This window comes from Corvus hawaiiensis, chromosome 24, assembly GCF_020740725.1.
Source record: "Corvus hawaiiensis isolate bCorHaw1 chromosome 24, bCorHaw1.pri.cur, whole genome shotgun sequence".
Lineage (NCBI taxonomy): Eukaryota > Metazoa > Chordata > Aves > Passeriformes > Corvidae > Corvus > Corvus hawaiiensis.
In genome coordinates this window covers 9,993,082-10,012,655 of record NC_063236.1, presented here as the reverse complement: position 1 = coordinate 10,012,655, position 19,574 = coordinate 9,993,082, and the positions used below count along the sequence as shown (strand labels likewise).

Sequence of the window (19,574 nt, the reverse complement as noted above, 5' to 3'; positions counted from 1 at the left end):
GTTCAGTCCCGTCCGTGCAGCAGTACACCCAAACAGGAATTTATCTTCTGAGCAGATTCAGGTGTCACCGCTCTTCCTGAAGGCCTCTCCTTCCCTCTCACCCTGCTCCGGGCATCCCCAGGACACCACAGCCCTTTTTTCCGCAAGCCCTCGGCTACCACACAGGCAGCCTGACTCACCCTGACACACCCCTCAATTACTAATGAGCAGCCACAGGAAACGAGCACAATTCTTTGCAAAGCAGCTAACAAACAACCTGCAAAGTCCACACGAGGGCCCAGAAAATTGTTTGGTTTGACAGCAAATCAGGGGGACAGCCCGACCCCCGTGGTCCCTGATCTGAACACCTGAGAGCCAAGGAGCAGCCCCCAGCACTCAGAGCCTCTGAGTGTCCTCTGGCTGCTGTCACCCAGCCTCGACCCAGCGGCAGCCCGGGGTGACACCTACCCAGCGTGACAGGTGAAGGTCACGGTGGCCCCAAAGAGCAGGTCGGTCCTGGCGTGAAAGTTGCCATTCTCAATGTGCGGTTGCCCGCAGGACTTTCCTGAAAGGACAAGTGCTCGGCATTGGCTTTGCTTTATAGGATCAGAGTGGAATGCAGGTGACAGCAGACGTTCAGTGTCATTGCAGAATAGGTGACCTGATTATCAGGTCCCTGACTGCCCTCAGAGCCAAGTGCCAGCACTTGCAGAAGAGATACAAGATCCACGTTAACTTATGAGGAACTGAAAGAAAAGCAAGTAACAGCAAAGACAGAGCTGAGGACAAGTGAGAAAAAAGTTGGGGTTTATGTGCTTACCCAGAAAGGACAGAGAGAGAACCCATGGGCTCGGGACAAATGTCTTGGTCCATGGGAAAACAGCGTGAAGGGGATGGGAACAGGAAGAGACCCACCCACCCAATTCTGAGCCCTGAAGGGGCTTGGGGTGCTGCAAGGGATGTGCTCTCCCCAGTCCCGGAACCCACTGGTGCAGAAGGCGGAATTCCTCGACCAGGAGTTGGCGAGACAGGTGACATAGGGGGACTGCTCGCCGTTCCTCACGTAGCCCGGGCGGCACCTGTACTTCACCACGGCCCCCTCGGGGTAGGACTGCTCGAGGGGCGTGATCGGCTCCGCAAAGACGATCCTGGGCGGCTGCGAGCAGACACCTGCGGGCAGAAGGGTGATGACGGCGGGGCCGCGCAGCCGCTGCCCCATCCCCGTTTCCCCGCGGGTCCATCCCGCGGAGCCCCATCCCCAAGTCCCCCCGTGTCCAGCCCCTGTCCCCCCGTGTCCCCGCTCACCCGCGGCTCCGGGCAGCGCCAGCAGCAGCGCGCAGAGCCAGCGCAGCGCCATGGCCGGGGCCGCTCCCGGGGCCGCTCCCGGGGCCGGTGCTGGCTCCGCGGGATGCGCAGGGATGCGGAGCGCGGCTCGTTCCGGGACGGGCGGAGGGCGGCTCAGCCACGGATTCCCCTCGCGGCTGTTGCACGAAGAGGCGTTTTTTTCTCCGGCTACGGAGGGAGCTTTGGCTCGGCTGAGCCCCCGGGGCTGCGGGCAGGGTCCCCGGGACGGTCAGCGGGCGCAGCGGCTCCTCCGCCGGTGGCCGCGGCCGCTCCCACACCGGCTCTGGCCGCTCCTACGGCGCTGCCGCTTTATATCATTGGGGAATGGCACCGCTCGACGAGCGAGGAACGGCGAACCAGGGGCGGCTGGCGCTGGGGTCGGGGTTCCTTCCCCCCGCCCCCCGGCCCCTCCTGCCGCACCCGCCCGGTTCCAGGGAAGGAATTTATCCCCGGGCTGCGTAAGCCAGCGTGCAGTACACGCCTTCCCGTAATCAGCTCTCTGAACTCGGGGAGTGTCCGCCTTGGGAAAGTTTCCCGTTCTTCATCCTACCCTTGGGATTCAGCGCGAGGTCACCAAGGTTTCCTTGGAAGAGCCCTTGTCCTCCTGTCACGGTGCTGCACCACCCACACGTGCAGCAAAACATGCAACGCCGGGTGCGTGAATGGCCTGTGCGCTGTAAATCTGGTCACGCTCGGAAAAGCCGGGTGGCCACTGCCTCTCCCTCTCCTCTCAGCAGGACCCCACCTGCCAGCACAACCCCACGGGAATGCTCTGTATTCCAGTACGATAACAAACACAACAGCAGAGTCTGATAAGGGTCTGGCACTTTTGTTTCCCTGTGGCACTGCCCCTATTTCTCCAGAATAACCAAAACCCCAACCCAATCTCCTGCAAACACCGATAAAGCAGAAAGGTAAATGTTTCAGCTTCTGCTTTATCAATATTTTGTCCCCATAGCAAAGCAAAAGGGGAGCACAAGCTGAGCATGGAACACGTAGTTTAATTCTCTGAACACCCCGCTGCAGCTGCAGCCTGGTTTTTTAGGCAGAGAAAATAAAACCAGTGCAGGAACACTCAGGGTCCACCCAGGGAAAAGGTTCTACCTGGGCAGAGCTCACACCTTCCCTGGCACATGCCCAGGTGCTGCCCAGAGTGCACACGGGCTCCCACCCAGCAGTGCTGCCCCACCTCCATCATCGCCATTCTCAGAAAAGGCCAGACATGGGACACCAGTGCAACAACAGCAATTAACTGAGCAGAAGTAATTAATGAACTTGAATACATCCGCCAAAGAATGAGACTGCAAAAGGCTTGATTAGTAACTATGAAATAAACCCCAGAGCCAGGATAGCAGTATTCCTTATTTTACATTCCTTTTATTTACAGAACAGTTTTACTAGAAATACTGTAAATCTTGTACTTCTATCTGCACACTAGGAAAAGAACCCCAGTCAAAAAAAGTAGTTTAAAAATACAAATAAATCACATAAGATTGTGCAAAGAGGAAATTATTTTCCTAGTGGAAAGAAACGTTTACTGACTTTTTGAACTCTGGCTTTAAGAGCTGCAAAAATACTTTGTTCATACAAAAATAAACAAAAAAGTAGGTATTAAACCAACACAGAGCTGGGTTTGAAGTATGTTTGATTTTTCTGCTTCTTTGCCAAGTCAGGTGAAGTCAGACCCTTGACTTCAGGTCTCTTTATTGCACTAAGAACCGAACCCCTGACAGCACCAGGGATCGGTGTCAGAACTCCCCTTCCCTCCTCAGCCGCTGGATTTATCCTGCAACGGGAAACAAGCAGTAATCAGGGCGAGTCCCTCGGCCTGAGGAGGGTTTGTGGAGCCCTGGCCCCCTCCCCAGAGACCCCGGGGTGTTTGGGGTGCCCCGTGCAGCTCCTACCGTCGGGTGCCAGGCGCTGGGGCTGGCACAGGTGAGCGTGGGTGGGCACCGCGCACACGGGGCAGACGTGGCAGCCGGGGCTGTGCAGAGGGACCAGGTGGACCAGGCTCCCCTCCGCGGCCAGGGGACACACAGGGCTGCTGGATGTGTCCCCGTGGACAAGAGACAGGAGCTGCTGGTCCGTGCAGGGAGGGCAGACAGTGCCCCACGGGCTGTGGGGAGAGAGGTGAGGGTGAGTCCCAACGGGATCGTGACAGAACCTGCCCCTCTCCAAAGCACCCTGCACAGGCTCCAGCACCCACAAAAGCTGTTTTCCTTCACAATTTCACTTTTTAAACTCAAATAAGCAGTGATTTAAGAATGCAGATCTGGAACTGCTCCCCCAGGATTGGGGCCCACAGCCAGGCACTCACAAGAATAAATGAAAAAAAAAACCCAAACAAACACAGCAACAAGGAGTTCACACTTCCTAAAGCCAAAGCAAGCAGATGCATGTCAAACCATGTTGGTCTGTTTTCTCCTATGAATTTGCCTCTGTCAGTGGTGACTCTCTTAAGGAAGCTTTGTGAGCCTGAGAGAACACCGGTCTCTCATGGGCAAATGTCAGAAGATAAATAAATAAACTGAGCCAATAGGCTTACCTTGCTCACCTCATCACTGCTCTGGCCCGAAACCTAACCTTGCCACAGGCAAATGAACCATACCCACAAGTGGGAAAAGCCCTGGGCAGTGGGTGAAAAGAGGCTCCTGCTGTAGGGTCTCACTTGGGCTCTTTGCTGCTTAACCAAAACCAGAGCTCCAAAGAACACAAGGCTGAGCCAGGTGAGCACAGCTGAGGGGCACAGGCTGCTTCAGAGACACCCAAGGAAACCCCACAAGCACCATCTGAATAAACCTCACCCGGTTTCACATCTCTCTGCTCGAACAGGCCCCACACTTCTGCCCTGGCACAGGGCTGGGAGCAAATGCCACCAACATTCACACACTGCCACCTATTTCTATTTTAAGTAAAGCAGTGAACTCTCAGTTTTGAGGGCACTGGGCACACACTGCAGTGCTGCTGCTGAGAGGAGCTGGACAGGAGCTGCCTGCACTGGCCACACTCACCCCTTGTCCCGCCACTCCCCCGGTGTCACAGCACTGTTGCCATCCTGGCCAGTGTGGGCACGGAGCCAGCTCTCACAGATGAGACAGATGTGGTCACTGTGGAGAAGAACCATTGAGGATGTGCACTGAGAGCATGGATGTGCCTTCCAGGCCATGCTTCTGGGGCTTGGAGCAGCCTGGGATAGGGGAAGGTGTCCCCGCCCATGGCAGGGGGTGGGAAGGAGATGAGCTTTAAGGTCCCTTCCAACCCAAACCATTCCAGGATTCTCTGATAAGCACAGTTCTACTCCATTCTGAAGTGATTTTTGTCCAGGCCAACTGCGGCAACTGGGTATTTTTAGGTGGAAGACTGACCTTTTGTAGTCCATGGGCTGCTCTGCCTCACTCCACCACGGAGCAGCTTCTCCTGTGCCATCTCCCCTCAGCACATCCACAGCTTTGGCAGGAGAGCTGAATGCAGAGAGAGAGAGAGAGAGAGAGAACAACCTGAGTGTGTGGCTTTCCAAAAACACCTACTGCCCGACAGAGCCACTGCTTTCTAAATATCAAACACTTGCTGCCTCTAAAACAGCAACCACATGAATTCCAACCGCCAAACTCGCTCTCTCCACACAAAGATGCTTTCTCCCCCTTTCCCCTTGTTTTGCTTTCCATGGGCCCATACCAGGGGAGCAGGAGCAAGCCCTTGTTGATGCTGTACCTGGTGCCTGCTGCGCTTGGTCTGTCCCCGTCCCCAATGCTGGGGACCGAGTAGGTGCGGGGTTTTTGGGGCTGGGAGCTCAGCCAGTCCTGGCAGGCGGTGCAGCTGCGGCGCGCGGGCTCCGAGAGAGGGGACAGGTCACCGTGGAGCTGCTCCTCACAGCTGGGACACACGTGGCAATTCCCTGTGTGGCTGTGGATGAGAGATGCAGGGGAAATCCCTCCAGAGAGCAGCCAGCAAAGCCCGAACCCTCCTGTGAGGCAGCCGGCGCCCTTTGGACAGCGGGATGTTCATCGTGGTGTTTGAAAGTCAAAAACTGCTCAGAGATGTTCTGCACGGGTGTGCTCAGCACCAGTGAGACCCCTGGCTGTCGCCAGAAGTCTGACACAAGGTTTTGGGCAGGTGAACAAGCAAACCTACCAAAAATAGTAATTCCAGGGCTTGGGCTGCTTCTTCTCATGCGTTACCTCCGGGCGCATCACTGCATCCCTTCCCTTCATCTCGTGCTTTTGTAAACTCACATCATAAGAGCTGAAGAGACAGAGAGGAGAAAATTTGTAGAAGAAAAAGAAACTTAGCAACACGAAAAGATAGTGCTAAGCATGCAAATGTAATGAAGGTGCAGGGCTTGAAAGGAAATAGTCACTTATCCCTAGGGAAGGTTATGATTTACGAGGGGCAGCTTAGTGTCGCTTACTGCTTCTCACTCTCTTTCCGTCTCATGATGATCCCAGCTAGAATTCCAAGGACTACTGGGGGAACTAACAAAGAAGGGAAAGGGAGAGTGAAATCAACCATTGACTCCAGGTATTTAATAGCAAACAGCTTTGGGGCAGGAAAATGTACTTTCAGTTTTAAGCTACTTACCGATGCAACTCGGAATGAGGATGCTTGCTGGGGAGGGAAACAATGAAATGGGTGTTAAAAATATGAAGCCCAAAATGTGGTGCAATTACAGCAATTAACAGGACTTTTAAGAAATGGAGCTCTTACCCAGCCAGTAAGGGTTGTCTTCCAAAGGTTTGGTTTGGTTTGTCTCTGCTGTGGTTTTAACTAGAGAGAGACAAAGGAAAAGCACTCAAAATGCTGTTTTATGTGGTGCTCAACTCGCACATAATGTACATAATCGCTCAGTGAGGAGGCAACATCACATGGGCAGGGACAGGGACCTCTTGTGACACTCCAGGCCTTATGGACAGAGGGGATTCTGCTGTTCTACTTGGCTTTATTGCCTGGGTGTTGCTGGACACGAGATATAAATCCCTTCTAAGTTCACTCCACCAGCTTTGCAGTCACTGCTGCATTTCACACATGGTTAATTACATTTCTGCCTGTTCCTCTTGAAGGGAAAATGTAAAACCATGCCTGCTTGTGCAAGAAAAACTGCTGGGGACCGGGACGGTTGTGAGGAGAGGGATGAGTGCTCACCCCGGCACTCGGGAGGGGCCCCGCTCCAGGTGCCGTGGGTCCCGTTCTCCGTGGTGCAGCTCAGGGTGTCCTGTCCCACGAGCTCCAGCCCCGGCTCGCACGTGTAGGTTGTGACGGAGCCGAACACAAACTCCTCCGCGCTGTTACCACTGTGCTGCCCGTGGGGGATGGCTGGAGGAGGGGGACAGGAAATAGCTGTGGGAGGAAGAGAAAAGAGTTCAGGAGGTGACCCCTGGGATGCTCTTCTCAGCAGCCTGAGGGGACGCTGCTTCTGTCAGGCTTTCACAGGCAGAAGGCAGCAGTGATGCTCCCGGGGAGTCCCTGCTTTGTGACAGCAGCTCTCCCCTTGTGGGGATGCTGACCTGACTTCACTCAGTGAAGTAAACCAAAAAAGGAGCATTTCTGGGTTGGAATATTTGGTATTTCCAGTCAAGCACTGGGCAACTTCACTTACCCTGACAAGCTGGAAGAGGACTCCAGGCAGCTTTGTTTCCCTGTAGGACACACCTGATGAAAGGTGATGCTCCCTCTAATCTGTACCTGCAGGAGCAAAAGGCACATCCCAAAATCAGCTTGTTGTCACCAGCCAAGAATGTGCCACAAGGGGTGCTGAGGACTCGGTATGGGCAGAGCCCCACGTCCCAGTTCACACCCCAGTGACTCTGGCTACGCAACTGGGATGCAGTGGGCAGCGGCTTCACACTCACCCACGGTCACAAACCACCTTGGCTCTTGCACCCAGCAGGTGATCATCTGCAATAATTTGGCCGTGTTCTGGATTGGCTGGAATACCACAAGATTTCTCTAAAAAAGAGTAAGATTATCCTTAGGACACTGTGAGGCTGGGAAAAACCCCACAGACTTAATTTCCATGGCAGTACGGCAATGTCAAACCAGGCAGTTAATGGCATTTCATGTTAAATGGCATTAGAAAAGAGCAATTTTAAAATACAGATGTGGCACTTGGAACAGAGTGCTGGAGAAAGTGAAATGACACGGAGACACTCACTCTGACACAGCTCAGGAACTTTTGTCCACGTTAAGTTGTCCAAACAGGTGCTGGTGGGGGGCTGGTCTGTGGTGTTTTCATAGCCCAGGCGACAGATGTACCTCACCGTGGTATTAACGGCGTAGAAGTTCTGCCTTTGATCTTGTGGTGATATCCCAGCAAATGGCACGGATGGCGGTCGGGGACAGCTGCCTGGCAGCCACAGAGACAACAGAAACAGAGCAAAAATAACAATATTTAGCTTTCAACTATGAACATAAATCCGAGCGATAACGCACGAGCCTCACTAAGAACGTGGGTGCCCCAAACAGTGCCCTCCTCCCTGGCCTCTTCCACCAGGGAATTCTCTGAGGAGGGAAAGTGCAGCCAATTCTCACTGTAGAAGTTTCCAAGTCCCCAAAGCCAAACCTCCACCCTTGTTTAGCCCTTTGGTCACTCAGTGCTTCGCCCCTGCAGTCCTTCCCCTTTTCCATGTGCTTCCCAAGCTGTTCCTCTATATTTATTAACACACAAATGCCAGCACGGGGCTCCAACAGCCTCGGTGGCGTGTAGGAAAAAAGGGCAGCGAGAGAAGTGGCCAAACCACTTCATCCTGTGTCGCTGCAGATGAGGAAACCCCTGAGGCAGCGATTGCCAAAGCCGTGGATGTTTTCACAAGCAGCCTGCGCCCTCCTTGTGTCAGAGAAAGGGAAACGCTTACGGCCACAGAACTCCAGCAGGCTGGACCACTGGGAATTTGGCAGGCAGCGGATGGTGTCAGAGAGAAAGGGGAGCTTGGTGTAACCCGGGACACAGCTGTAGGTCACCGTGGAGCCCACACTGAAGCTTTCCTGGTGTTTGGTGTCCCCTCGGGGCTCGGCGTGGCTGATATTTGGCAGCGGCCCGCAGTCCCCTGTGGGAAAATAAACGAGGATTTAGCGGGGCTTCTGCTGCTGCTTTTGTAGCCCGGGCTGGGCACACGCAGAGCCTGTGGGAACGGGCGGCACACGGAGCAGGGCACACGGAGCACACCCAGGGGCAGCGCCAGGGGAACACAGACTCGAGGTACGTGGGAACAGAGCACACAAACCCGCACAGAGCACACACGGATGTGGGTATGGGGCACACACGGAGCACACAGAAAACACACGTGGAGCACAGGGAGCACATGGAGCACGCACACAAGGATCACACATATGCACATGGATAACACACGGAGCACACACACAAAAGGATAACACAGGGAGAACACACTCATAAGGATAACACACGCTCCCATGGATAACACACGGAGCACACACTCACAAGGATCACACACGGAGCACACACACTCACAAGGATCACACACACTCCCATGGATCACACACACTCACAAGGATCACACACGGAGCACACACACTCACAAGGATCACACAAGGATCACACACACTCACAAGGATCACGCACGGAGCACACACACTCCCATGGATCACACACACTCCCATGGATCACACACACTCACAAGGATCACACACGGAGCACACACACTCACAAGGATCACGCACGGAGCACACACACTCCCATGGATCACACACACTCCCATGGATCACACACACTCACAAGGATCACACACGGAGCACACACACTCACAAGGATCACGCACGGAGCACACACTCCCATGGATCACGCACGGAGCACACACTCACAAGGATCACACACACTCACAAGGATCACACACGGAGCACACACACTCACAAGGATCACGCACGGAGCACACACACTCCCATGGATCACACACGGAGCACACACACTCCCATGGATCACACACGGAGCACACACACTCCCAAGGATCACGCACGGAGCACACACTCACAAGGATCACACACACTCCCATGGATCACACACGGAGCACACACTCACAAGGATCACACACGGAGCACATACTCACAAGGATCACGCACGGAGCACACACTCACAAGGATCACACATGGAGCACACACTCACAAGGATCACGCACGGAGCACACACTCACAAGGATCACACACGGAGCACATACTCACAAGGATCACACACGGAGCACACACTCACAAGGATCACGCACGGAGCACACACTCACAAGGATCACACATGGAGCACACACTCACAAGGATCACGCACGGAGCACACACTCGCACACCCGAGCGCACGCCCGCGGACGCGCAGAGCGCTCCCGCACCCAGGGAACACCCACCCCCGGCGAGCCGGGCTCCCCGCACACCCCACCCCTCCGCAGGGGCTCACCCCAGGCCGCGGGCAGCAGCAGCAGCAGCAGCAGCGAGCAGCGGCGGCCGGAGCCCATCGCGGCCCCCCGGCACTGCCCGGGCACCGGAGCCACTCCCGCGGGGCTGGTCCGAGCTCCGCAGCCGGAGCCCCCGCCCGCCCCTCCTGGCCAGCTCAGCTCCGGGAAATCTCTGACGAAAGCCGTGTGTGAGGGGGGGAGTGGGACTGGGTGTGGGGAAAACGCGGTGGCCGCGGTGCCCCCTCCACCAGTCACGCCTGGCATCCCAAAGAGCGGCTCTCCGGGAACCCGCTGCCTCAGCAGCTGCTTCTCAGCGTTACTCTGCACCTTCTAAAGGTGAAGACCCCCCTCCTTCCAAAGCTGTCAAGTGCCAAAGGAAAACAAAAGACCCAAAGCAAAAACGGCAGGAAGGGGAATGAGTCCTGCCACGCCGAGGAAAGGGCAGCCAGCAGCAGCCGACCTGCACCTTCCTGCTTCCCTTTGTTATCCAGGAAACAGTGATGTTTCTGCTGAGAAGCTCAAACTTACCTCTTTTACTCTATTTTTTTTAAATTTCCATTTTATTTTCCTTTCCAGTACAATTTCATCCCCAGCAGATGTAACAAAGGCATTTGCAATGAGAGGCAGAGATGTTTTCCTAAGGGAGGAATCCAGCACCTTGGATAACGTATTCCTTTAAAATACTTCCTTGTAAGCACCATGACAAACTACTTGGAGACACCTTGGCTGCGTTTTTACAGTCACTGGCCTGAACGGGGATGGGGGCTGCGTAACGCTGAAGAAATCTGTTAACAGGAAAAAAACCACACCTTAAATTCTGGGGAATTCTCCTGTATTAGCTCAGGGCAGTGACCTTGGCACGGGGCAGGAGATGCTGAAAAGTCTCTGGCAAAGGCTTCGCGTGATGCCGAGCCCCCGCAGGGAGTGGCTCTGCTCACAGAACCAAGGGCTGCAGCTTCAGCTCAGTAAAATCCTCTTGCTAACAGGCTGGACCCTTGAGCCGGGTTGTTTTCCTGCTTGAGGAGGAAACAGGAGACGTCTATACCACCGGCCTGGCTCAGCCCTGCCCCTCTGCACCCACATTTGCTGCCCCTTTTTTGCCCCAGGAACCGGGGGAGCACCGGCTCCTCCCACGCAGCAGCTGAGCCCCACGATAGCAGCTCCGTGCCTGCCCAGCCAGCGAGGGCCACTTGCTTTATCTGGCCCGGACATCCCTCCCTGCATGGCAGGAATCAGGCCAAGCAGCTGCTGGTGGCAGAAGGACACGCACAGGGAGCAGCCTGACCCGAGCTGGTGCAGGGCTGGGGCAGCGGGAGCTGCCAGCAAGAACAGCGCTGGAGCTGCTCCAGGCCTCCCACAGAAACTCAGCCTCAGCTCCCAAAACCCTCTGGGACTGGCCCCTGGGTCTGCATGGGCTGAGCCACAGCTCAGGGGCTGCAGGGCTCAGGCCCAGGGTGGCTGAATGGGATTAAGGGAGGTGTAATTCCAGCTTCCTTTTCCAGACCACTTCCCAGAAACACATTCCCACACATTCCTGCATGGATTTGATTTCCTCCTTTACTACTTTTTTTTTTTTTTTTTTTTGGTATAACTGAGTTTAACTTGCCCTGAATGGCATTTAGAAAATAAATGTTCAGAGTGCTGATAAAGAACTGACTGAACATCAAACCTGAACATTGCCAGGATATACCTAAAAGCTGATTCCTTCCTGAAAAGAGAATAAAATATGACAAGGGAACAGCAGGGAGCTGAATTTACAGACTTTATAAACAACTACCATGTATCACTAAATATAAATAAAAACCCAGAAAGGCTTTGGGAGTTTTAGGTCTTTAAGGACAAAATTGGGGTAGGCAGCCAAAGGAATGAGCATGACATTTCCTGTCCCTCTGTTGCAGGGTGGCAGCACTGGGGAGGATATTTAGGAGCTGTATTTCTGTGTCTGGGAGTGCTTGATGTGCTCACAGCATGACTGAGCTGCCTCCCTCCCTCTGGAAAGCAGAAGTGGCTCCTTTACGTTACGAGATTAGGGATGCCCGGCCCACACGTGGCTTTATCTTCCTGTGGTAGAAACCAAAACTGCAAGGAACTTTGGGGCTGATACAAGAAGCTTTTCCTAAAGGAAGGGCTTAAACCACTCAGGATACAAAGATCAAACCATTTAATAACCGGAGTACCACGGTTTCCTAAAAGAAGTCAGCTCATAACTCTGCAGGACGGGGAAATCCGTGCTTTGCTTTTCAGCCCCACTGGCAGCTGGATCCACGGCTGGAATTCCTGGGAAGTTACGGGAGCAGCTCAGCTCCCCAGGGAGGCTGGGGCTGTATTTAGGGTTTGTTGTGGCGTTGCCAGCGAGCAGAAAACCTGCGGCCCTGGAAACACAGCATCAGGCTGGGCGTGACATAGCCGGGCCCCGGAGGAACTTCTGCCGGAGGTCTGAGCGTTTCTGGGACAACGCAGCCTCTGAAACCCTGGTGGGATGAGCAGGAATCACAGCTGGAGTCACGGTGCTGGAAGGCAACTGCTGTAAGAAAAACGCAGATGGGAGGAGCAAGTATGGAAATCAGCCAGTGCTTGCGGGAGTAACTTCCAATCGATTTCTTGGAATGCTAAAACATCGCCATTAAAAAGTTACATTTTATATGTGGGACAGACCTGACTGAGGTCATCCTTTATCTCAGAGCAAAGTGTAAGAGTCCTGATAAGTGTGACCATTGCATGGGGCACTTTTGGAACGGACGAGGAACAGTTAAAGATTTTCTGACTTTGACCCAAGAGACAAAAGCCAAGGATGGGCAAACTCAGCTTGACCCTGACACCAGAGAAACACTTCTCACCATCCCCCGGTTGGACACTGAGACCCTCCAGCAGGTGTTGTGTCTGCCCTGCTTACAATGACACAATTACAGCTCCCAGCACGTCCCACAGAGCCAACACTCATCCTTTCCTGGATGGAATCATCCTTTGCAGCAGGTGGGGAATCTGGAGGAGCAGCACCTCCGCCGTGTCCAGCTCCTCCTGGCCACCCACGACCTCCCTGTGTGGAACAAGGTTGGCATCAGCACCTCAGAGCAAGGACAGGAGCCCTGGCACTCTCAGGGCTATGTGGTACAAAGTTATCTCTTGCTTTTCAAAAGGCCCAAAAACTGAGTTTAAAAAAAAAAAAGAGCTGTAATAACGTGAGGGCAAGGAAGAATTGATAAATTAAAATGTATTTCAGATGAAGCAAAGCTTTTTTAGAATGGGAGGTCAGTGCAGCCAAAGCTGAGTTGTGAACCAGATGCCCAACCGGCAAAAAATATAAATTATACAGAGAAAACTTACGGAGAACAGAACATGACAAAAACCCCACTCACTTCCATGAAATGATGCAGCTTTGGACCATTTCAAGTTTTGAAAGCAGCCGGGTTGGGGGAGGATCCCCATGTACTTTGGAGGACACATGAATCCTTTGCTGGTCCCAAAATAGGATTTTGGGGATTTGTACAAAGGTAGAACAAATCTGAACTCTGAGGCAGCCCAGCTCCTGCTCACTGAAACAGAAATATGGGGGGAAAAAAAGAAAACTCTGGGTTTTAGGGCTGGGAGTAAGCAGGAAGTGCCACTGATGTCATCATCCCTCCAGGTCTGACCTGGTTTCCTGAAGAAAGAGGAAGACTGGGAGAAGGAAATGGTATTTTGGAGCGCCTTTTGATAGAGGCTGAGCTTCATCTCCCACATGGAAGTTTTCTTAGAGGGCTGGATTCCATTTCCCTGCGGACCTGAGAAAAGGAAATTCATGGGGTGAGCTTCATCGGGTGGCCTTTCGTAGAAATGTGATAGAGGAGAAAAATAAATGGGACTTGATTCAATGTCGAGTCATTTCAACTCACTTTTGGGAGGAGCTGTCCTCTCCATGTCTTGTGCTCCGAGTCTGACAGCTGAGCTTTTCTCTGGGGGACAAAGAGAGAGCATTGCTCGGGGCACTCTGCCTTCCTTGCAGAGACCGCTCCGTCCTTGCTCCAGCACTGCCTTTTCCCCCTTTAAAATTTCCTTACAAGTGACATTTGACACCTCCTGCACCTCATAACCACAGTATTTTAAGCTGATTCATCCTAAATACTGAATTAATAAGAAATACTAAATATATAAATAGTAAATATATAACTATATCAATATTCAATATTCAATATTAAATATTAAATATACAAATTTACAAATTTACAAATTTACAAATCTACAAATCTACAAATCTACAACATACAACATACAACATACAATATACAATATACAATATACAATATTAAACATTAAATATTAAATACTCAATACTCAATATTCAGTATTCAATATTCAATATTCAATATTCAATAGCAATAAATAATGAATAATAATAAATAATATGAATGAAATGATGAAACCACCTTTGCACTGGGGCGCGGCTCCGCTCCAGGCTCCGCTGGTTTTGTCCCTGCTCGTACAACGGATGCTCCCATTCCCGACCAGCTGGAAGTTGGGATCACAGCTGTAGGTCACCGTGGAGTTAAAAGCAAACATTTCAATGCCTTCCCTGTTGTGTCTCCCGTGGCTGATTGGAGGAGGTGGAGGGCAGGTAATTACTGCAGGAGAGAGGGACAATGTATGTGTGCTAAAAGCTTCGGTTTTAATAAAAATACTAAATGTTTGAGTCTAGCTAAGGTTCCTGGAGATAAACTTTGGACAGTGAAGGTGGGTAACCAGCACTAGATGGGTAAAGCACTGCTGCCTGTCTCAATTCTCTCTTGTTTGTCCCTGAAGTGTTTCTCTTCTCACACCTTTCTCCCTCCCACAACACGGCCCCAACAAATAAACAGCAGCTTGCCATGCCCTGGCTCAAGATTCCTGGAAATCTCACCCCATCGCCTTCAGTCATGACAAAAATGTTGATTTTGTGGGAACAAAACTGCTGAAACTGTGTCAGCAGCAGAATGGGCCTTTCTCAGCTGCAGCGTTAGAGACAGATCAGCCACAGAATATCAGCAGAAACAATCCAAAGAGAGGTTCGGACTGGTCATGGGGATGCAGGGTCTGCTGGAGTGAAGTAAAAAGGTTTAATCTCACAATTAAAGATGAATCTCACATTCACAAGTTGGAAGTTCGCTCCATTCAACATCGTTTCCTTTCAGCTGGCACCGGATGAAATTATTCCCAACTAATTTGTACCTAAAATACATGAGGAAAAATTCAGTGTAACTATCCAAAATCTGTGAATATTTCCCACCCACCCCCAGCATGAGTAGGATCAGGAGTGTAAAGCCAGCGGTGATGCTGACACTGCTGGTTACCAGCAGAACTCCTTCCAGGATCTGTGTTAATCTATTTTAGGCGATTCTCTGCTCTGACTCGGCATTTTCCACGGCAGGAATGGGAGAAGCTGGGGCTGGCACAGCTCTCCGGGAATGCCAGACAGCGCCGAGCTGAGGTGTGGATTCCCACACGGATTTGCTGAATCAGAGACTCCGTCCCTGCCGGTTTCCCAGCCCAGCAGTGCTGGGATTGATTCATTCTGCCGCCATCCAGGGCCTTTCCCACGCCGCTGTCACCTCCAGGACGAGGTGACGAGGGTGCAGCTCCCTGCCGAGCACACACAGCACCTCCAAAGGCTGGGGCTCAGCCCTGGCTGCTGCTCGCTGGGATCACTGAACTGGATCTGCCAAACCCCTCGGTGCTGGTGGGGCAGGGCAGGGTCCCCAGTGTCCCCCAGTGCCACCTCCTGCCCAACACCTGCTTTGGGGTGTCAGGTGCAGCTGTTTTGCTGAAGTTTTGCCAGAAAATCAAACACCTGCACATTGTAGGGGCACTTTCTCAGCTGATAAGGTGCTTTCCCCAGAGATCCTGTGGACTTCCCATCCCTGGCAGTGTCCAAGGCCAGGTTGGATGGGGCTTGGAGCCACCTGGGCTAGTGGAAGGTGTCCCTGCCCATGGCAGGGCATGGCACTGGATGGGCTTTAAAGTCTCTTCCAACCCAAACCAGTCTGGGATTCTGGGATTCAGATACATCCTTCATGTACAGCAGGAACCAGTGAGGGGCAACAGGGACCAATCCACATCTAATTAAACTGGTTTCTGCATTGGCTTGCTGGAAGCTCGTGGATCTTGTTCTGACACCTTCCCCATCTCTGAATTACCCTCCTGTGCTAAAGCCCTCAGCATCTGGACATGATGGAAATTATCTGATCTTAATTACATGAGCAACATCATCCCTCCACCCTGCTGTGGATTTCCAAAGTTTCTCTCAACCCCTTTCTCTCAAGAAGGGTGGGACATGCTGTCATTTTCTTTAATTACATCCTGAGGGAGAGAACAAACCCCTCTGCTATGTCTGGAGCTGGGCAGCACAAGCCAGATGATGCCAGGTGCATCCTGCTTGGGAGGGAGGAACACTGGCTGGAGTAGCAAGAACTTGACATTTCAGCTCAGTCCACTGCATTTGGGCCCTGATTGAAAGCAGGCAGCAGCCATGAGTCAGCTCCTGACTGATGGAAACTGTGCTTCACTGCACTTTTCCAGCTGAACTTAACTGGATTTTAAACATCCCCATGTAACTCTTTTTATTCGATACCTCTCAACTATCTTACGCTGAAATATTTTAAATAACTCGTGTTGAAGTCTAGAGTTATCAGCTGAGAGTGCAACCAGCTGGTGCTGCTGGGAATGGACACTTAAAGCTCCTCTGGGTGGCACTTGAAGGAAAAGGTGAATCCTGACCCTGGTCCCCTCCCTCCAGCTGTGTGCCACTCTGCAGCTGTGTCCCAGCCCCGCCCCGCCGTGGCAGTGCCCAGCACTCACCCATCCTCACAGAACACATCCACCCGCGCTCCCAGCTGCAGGTCCGTGAGGGGCCCCATCCTCCCCCCGGGCGGCGCTCCCGGGGTGCCGCAGGACCTCCCTGGGGGACACAAAGAAGGCTGAATGAGGCATCAGACACAGGCTTAGAGGGTTATTCCCAAAGGTTCCAAAGCATTTTAGTCCATGGGCGTCACAGCCGGGCTGGCAGGAGCGAGACTCAGCTGCAGGGGAAGGTGGGGATCCCAAAAGGCTCCACACTCACAGAGGTGTTTCCATCTCAGTGGATTAGGAAGAAGTTGCTTGACTGTGAAAAAATTTTCCTGTCACATCACCAGTCTTAATATTCCATGGGGGTCACCAAGAGGATGCTTTGCCCTCATTTTGAAGTTCAGTGCTAGAATAGCAGATTGGGATTTGTCCCCTGCATGTGCCACGTCCCAGTGAAAACGCCTTTAGGATTGTAAAAAGGTTGGAAAAGACCTGTAAGCTCATCGAGTCCAACCAAACATTCCCTAACATGAAAATCAAACCACATCTGTTTATGCCAGCAGAAAAATAAAGAAAGAACATCACTGATAGTTCTGCTGTTCAGTCTTGAATAGGGATGACAAGGAATATCCACCCAGCTTTGTGCTAATGGGGCTGTTGGGATGATGACAACCAGGCTGCATTTTGGGATGCAGGTTGGGAGCAGCCAAGGCTGCTTTTTTGGGGCATGGGGTGGAGCAGAAATACTCACTCCTGCACAGCTCAGCAGCTTCTGACCACGCCAGGTTCTCGAGGCAAGTGCTGGAGGGGGAGCTCTCCGAGGTGTTCTCGTAGCCGGGCCGGCAGACGTAGCTCACGTTGGTCCCCACAGGGAAGAAATTCCTCCTCTCATCCTCCTTGGACAGGGCAGCAAACCTCAGCCTGGTCGGGGCAGCGCAGCTCCCTGGCGGCCCAGGAAAGCCGGCCTGAAAGAGCTGCCCACCAGGAGCGTGCCAAACACACCCTGGGATCACGGGAATGCTTCTGGAAAGCTCCTGGTGCTCATGGCAGGTTAATTTGGGTTCCTTACCAGGCTGCCAAACTGCTGCAGGCACCAAAGCGGGGATGGAGCGGCGTTAGGAGCCCGGGGAAGGGGTTAGTAGGACATGGGGAGCACATGCACAGGCTGGGGGGGCACAGGACCCCAGCTCCACCCCCCGACTGACCCCTCTCCCAGCCCCCGCGGCCACCAGCGGCTCCGAGGGGCAGCGGCACAGGACAGCGGGTTTGGGGTTTGTCCCTCGGGACAGGGACGGTGCCAGCGCAGCGCAGCCCCAGGAGGGACAGGGATGTCGACCCGGGGCTGTGTTTCAGAGAAAGGAGGGTATTTACGGCCGCAGGGGTCCAGCAGCCTGGACCAGAGGTTGCCGGGCAGGCATTCCGTGGTGTCCGGCAGCCCCGGGATCTTGCGGGCGCCCTCGGCGCAGGTGAACGTCACCCTGGACCCCACCGGGAAGCTGCTGGGGTGCTCATCGCTGGATGGCCTGGAGTGGGTCATGGCAGGAGGGGGCCCACAGTCACCTGTGGCAGGAGAACACCTCCTCAGGTGAGGACCCCCTGCCCTGGCCCCTTCCCCGCCCCAGGAGGGTGGTTGGGATGGCCCAGGTGTCCCCTGTGGGGAAAGCCCCAGCCAGGGCTGGATCTGACAGCACCTAGCCATGGGTTGGTCCCCAGGCTTGGGGCTGGCATCACCCAGCCCCTGAGCAGCCAGGTGGGATCCAGGCAGGTGTCTCTGGTCCTTCCCACGGCCCCGTACTCACCACGAGCCACAGGAATGCTGAGGAGCCCCAGCACGGCCAGGAGCAGCAGAGGGTGACCAGAGGCAGCCCCGCAGGTCAGGGGGTCTGGGTGTCCCCCCCATGCTGGTGCTCCAGCCCTCATTGCAGCAGTTCCTGTGCTCTTCTGCTGAGCACCGCTGCTGCCAAGGGCTGAGTGCAGAGCTGGGAGGAGATGCTCTGCAGCAGGCTCCACCAAGCCTCTGGAGCGTGGAAACCTTCCCAGAACACACACGGAGCTGAAATCTCTGTCAGGAACACGGAGAGCAGCCGGGGTGGGGACAGCTGTCACTCACAGGCTTGGGGAGAGCCTGCTGGTCCTCCTGCCCCATCAGGCTCAAGCCTTTTATTTGTCCTGAGGCTGGCAGTGAGCACTGACCAGCACAGTTTTTCCAAAACTATGTTCCCAGAGGAGGAAGGACTCCGTTCCCGCCCCAGGCTGTGTCCAGGGTAGGAAAACACCTCCTCAGTTATTTGCTGGCAGGTATTACACCACAGATCAGCAGAGTCAGTGAAGCAAAGAAAAGCATTTTCCTTTTTGTTTATTGCCTGACTCATTAGTAATGAGGAACGGGTGTGAGCAGCATATCTGTGTCCTGATTAACCCTGTGACAAGTCCCGTGTGACATCAGCCAGGGCTGCTCAAACACCCTCAGATACACCCAGGATGCAACACCCAGCTTTTACCCACACTTGTGGGTGCCAAGCCTTGCACAGGGAGGAAAAAACCCCTGTCTGCAGTCCCAGGTAAGCTCAGGGTGGAGGGGACCGAGGTGTCACACTGAGAGGGTGCAGCCCTGCTTGTCTGGTGGTCAGAGAGCACTGGAGAGCAGGGATCTCTTCTCATGGCAGAACTCCTCACCTGGGGGTGGAGAAGCACAGGATGCATCCCCAAGCACCTTTCTGTGCCAAATTAGAGACACCACCTCTTCCCTGGCTGTTGTTTAGGCTCTGGTAACAAGTAAAGCGATTTCAGTAACTTCTAAAACACACATCTGGCAGCGATGCTCGTGCAGGAGGTGAAGGCTCCTCCTTCTCCCACCCAGCCTGGGCTGATGCAGCTCCCCGAGCACCTCAGGACTCACCCAGCTGCCAGGGCTCAGCTTTCCCCCAGAACCAGCACTGGATCATGCTGGAAATCTGCCCCATTTACAGCCAACATGACAGATCACAATTCCCCCCCTGGATAAATCCCCGGGAATAAGCACTGCAGCAGAGCCACAGGATCTGATCAGCATTTATTGAGGAACGGGGATTT

General features: G+C 53.6%; 2 protein-coding genes across 3 annotated transcripts in view; both read right to left on the bottom strand.

Moving 5' to 3' along the window:
* CR1 (complement C3b/C4b receptor 1 (Knops blood group)) overlaps positions 1 to 19,574 on the bottom strand; it is a 59,732-nt gene that overhangs the window by 24,572 nt on the left and 15,586 nt on the right. Inside the window, exons 23-43 of the mRNA XM_048328348.1 lie at positions 17,874 to 18,062; positions 17,254 to 17,445; positions 16,515 to 16,614; positions 12,705 to 12,744; positions 9,710 to 10,037; positions 8,172 to 8,363; positions 7,472 to 7,663; positions 7,170 to 7,266; positions 6,917 to 7,002; positions 6,463 to 6,657; positions 6,028 to 6,087; positions 5,902 to 5,928; positions 5,732 to 5,795; positions 5,455 to 5,565; positions 5,035 to 5,226; positions 4,689 to 4,784; positions 4,335 to 4,430; positions 3,228 to 3,439; positions 1,285 to 1,554; positions 967 to 1,149; positions 448 to 544 (exon numbers count right to left, since the gene is read on the bottom strand). Of these exons, the coding sequence (XP_048184305.1) occupies positions 448 to 544; positions 967 to 1,149; positions 1,285 to 1,554; positions 3,228 to 3,439; positions 4,335 to 4,430; positions 4,689 to 4,784; positions 5,035 to 5,226; positions 5,455 to 5,565; positions 5,732 to 5,795; positions 5,902 to 5,928; positions 6,028 to 6,087; positions 6,463 to 6,657; positions 6,917 to 7,002; positions 7,170 to 7,266; positions 7,472 to 7,663; positions 8,172 to 8,363; positions 9,710 to 10,037; positions 12,705 to 12,744; positions 16,515 to 16,614; positions 17,254 to 17,445; positions 17,874 to 18,062 (3,019 nt within the window). The remainder of the gene's footprint in view (positions 1 to 447; positions 545 to 966; positions 1,150 to 1,284; positions 1,555 to 3,227; positions 3,440 to 4,334; positions 4,431 to 4,688; positions 4,785 to 5,034; positions 5,227 to 5,454; positions 5,566 to 5,731; positions 5,796 to 5,901; positions 5,929 to 6,027; positions 6,088 to 6,462; positions 6,658 to 6,916; positions 7,003 to 7,169; positions 7,267 to 7,471; positions 7,664 to 8,171; positions 8,364 to 9,709; positions 10,038 to 12,704; positions 12,745 to 16,514; positions 16,615 to 17,253; positions 17,446 to 17,873; positions 18,063 to 19,574) is intronic.
* CD55 (CD55 molecule (Cromer blood group)) lies at positions 11,852 to 18,633 on the bottom strand. Of its 2 annotated transcripts, none has more exons than XM_048328479.1 (11): positions 18,302 to 18,633; positions 17,874 to 18,062; positions 17,254 to 17,445; positions 16,515 to 16,614; positions 14,806 to 14,888; positions 14,111 to 14,305; positions 13,580 to 13,639; positions 13,340 to 13,468; positions 13,064 to 13,240; positions 12,649 to 12,744; positions 11,852 to 12,231 (listed from the first exon to the last, which is right to left on the bottom strand). In XM_048328479.1, the coding sequence occupies exons 1-10, from the start codon at positions 18,420 to 18,422 to the stop codon at positions 12,665 to 12,667; spliced, it is 1,326 nt and encodes a 441-aa protein (XP_048184436.1). In that variant the 5' UTR covers positions 18,423 to 18,633; the 3' UTR covers positions 11,852 to 12,231; positions 12,649 to 12,664. The 2 variants fall into 2 exon arrangements, with proteins under 2 accessions (XP_048184436.1, XP_048184437.1); XM_048328480.1 differs by having other exon boundaries at positions 11,852 to 12,228.